The sequence below is a fragment of the Camelina sativa genome, chromosome 8 (genome assembly GCF_000633955.1).
Source record: "Camelina sativa cultivar DH55 chromosome 8, Cs, whole genome shotgun sequence".
In the NCBI taxonomy this organism is placed as follows: domain Eukaryota; kingdom Viridiplantae; phylum Streptophyta; class Magnoliopsida; order Brassicales; family Brassicaceae; genus Camelina; species Camelina sativa.
This window is the reverse complement of record NC_025692.1, coordinates 24784655-24786979: the sequence shown is the minus strand read 5'-3', so window position 1 is coordinate 24786979 and position 2325 is coordinate 24784655. Positions and strand designations below refer to the sequence as shown.

Below are 2325 nucleotides of genomic sequence, written 5' to 3'. Positions count from 1 at the left end.
AAAAAAAAAAAAAAAAAAAAAAAAAAAAAAAAAAAAAAAAAAAAAAACAAATACAACGTAACTTTTTTTTTCTTTGTGCACCAATACAACGTAACATTGTACTTAAAAATCTATAGAGGAAGATAAGAGAATCACATTCGTATTTGAGCAGGTTGGCGTGGAAGGTGACCGATTTATCTTGACCGCAAAATCAGCCCATTGAATAATATGCTGTCTCCCCTAAATTTCGAATTGAAATATTTTTTTTGATTTTGTCGGTGAAATCATTCCACAAGGACTGTAATGATGGTTGATAATTCGATATACATGTTGGACGGTTTTTTTCCATCGTCATTGATTTGGTGATTCGTAAAATAATTTGTCAATGATAAATTCTCTGTCGGAGCCCACAAGATTAAAGTTGGTCTTATATAACTAAAGTGAAGACTTTTAATTTTCTGCAATCCTCACTTCGATACAATAGTAAAAACTGTAAAATATTTTGCTGATTTTTCAGTGATTTTACGTAGGTTTTAATTATCATTAATTTAGAAAGATTAAAATGGAATAGGAGCTTTAATTAAGGAAATCAACTTCCGTTAACCTTCTTACAGTCTAACCTAATCTCTCCATTACTACCAGTCAAGGGACTAATGTTCCCCATGTTGATCATGGACTGTGCAAAGGTCTGAAAAAACAGAGTCTGGTTACTTGCAAAGGACGTAACGATCGCGATGGTGGATGAACCGGTGGTTGAGAACAGCTCTTGATCTGACTGAAGAAGCCCATTGTTGCTCTGAAGGTTGGCGAAGTAATTGTTATCGAACGCATCAGGTGTGCTCAGGTCGAGATTGGTGATCGTTGTTGCGCTGCCGTTTTGAGGACATAGCTGTTGCAGACTGCTGAGAAGCGTTGAATTTAGAGTCGGGTCGGGGTTTCCTGTCCCGCTGAAATTGAATAGTCTGTTGTTAAACACTCCACATCGAGCACGCCCGAAGGTATGCGCTCCTACGTTGATCCACAAAGATGGGATTAGGGTTCTGTTTCAACTTGTGTCGTAAGTAACTAAACATGTATATGAAATTACCAGATAAAGCTACTAGATCGTTCGAATTTAGCCCGACAGCCGAAAATTTAGATGTGATGTTGCTAAGGCTTTCGACTGGAGAAGGAATGGCTGAATTTGCCCCTGCAAGGTTTGCGGTGAGACTATCTCTTCTTCCTAGTAATACAGTCCATGATGGCCCTCCTGCCTGAAGATGATCAATTCAAACGTACATATATTAATCTTTACCAAGATAATATTTAGTTATGATTTGTAATGTTCACAAAGAACGTGTAGTTACCAATGACACGGAAGCCTCAGAGGCAAGAGCTAAAACATCAGAGCAAGAGACAACACCAGGGCAAGCGTTTTCGAGGGCAGTCTTGATATTATCGACAACATTGAATCCTCTTGCTGAGTTTGCATTCGGACCAGCGTTCTTTTCGCTCTGGATGCTTCCACTGACGTCGTCAAGCAAGATCGACGCATCACAACCCTTTAAAAAAATAAAGAAGCAAATTAAGTAGCGGTTTAGAGCGAAACATATTAAAATAGGGATTAAGTTAAAGAGTTTCATTGAGAAAGATTAGTGTACATTAACAAAGCAGTCGTGAAAATGAAGGCGGATGAGGCTGGCTCCGATTCTTGTATCGGACTGAAGAGCTTGCTGAATAGTGCTGCGTACGATGGCAGAGGCGTTAGGGCAAGTCCCAGAGTAAAACGTTGCGTTTAGTTGAGCAGATGATGTCCCAAACATTGAGGAAACGATAGCAATAAGACTGATGATTAACAAACCATCACGAGTAGGAAGATTTGTTACAGCCATTGATTAATTAGGTTTTGATAAATGATGATTAAAATTTTTGATTAGTTATTTCCACTGATTGGTGCGGAACTTATGACCTATTCCTGATCATTTTGAAATAATTGTATATATAGAGAAAACGTTGATTAAACGCGTATTTGTTGACTGATCATGAAAGTGAAAGATTTTGGATGAAGCCAAATAATTTGAGAATAACGTGTGTGTGTTTGTCTACATAGTCCAAAAGATGAGAAAAAACGCTGGTGTTTCTACATTTTGTTTAGTTGAAATTAATATGTCTTTAGGTTACACTATCTCCATCACATGCATTATTGTAATCGATCCCACGCGGTTGGTAAAATGAAGTTAAAAGATTTTTGCCTTCTTGAGACGAAATCGGTGGTTTTATTCTTTCTTTAATAGAAAATAAGTATGATAAAATAAGAAAATAAGAAAATAAGTACTATGATTAATTAACACACTAAAATAAGTATGA

At 36.9% G+C, this 2325-nt stretch overlaps 1 protein-coding gene across 1 annotated transcript; it reads right to left on the bottom strand.

Annotated features, from left to right (window-relative positions):
• On the bottom strand, positions 477-1929 carry LOC104708433 (peroxidase 53-like). The gene is made up of 4 exons (XM_010425008.1): positions 1620-1929; positions 1326-1520; positions 1067-1232; positions 477-987 (listed from the first exon to the last, which is right to left on the bottom strand). Exons 1-4 carry the CDS (start codon positions 1848-1850, stop codon positions 569-571), a joined length of 1011 nt encoding a protein of 336 aa, XP_010423310.1. The 5' UTR covers positions 1851-1929; the 3' UTR covers positions 477-568.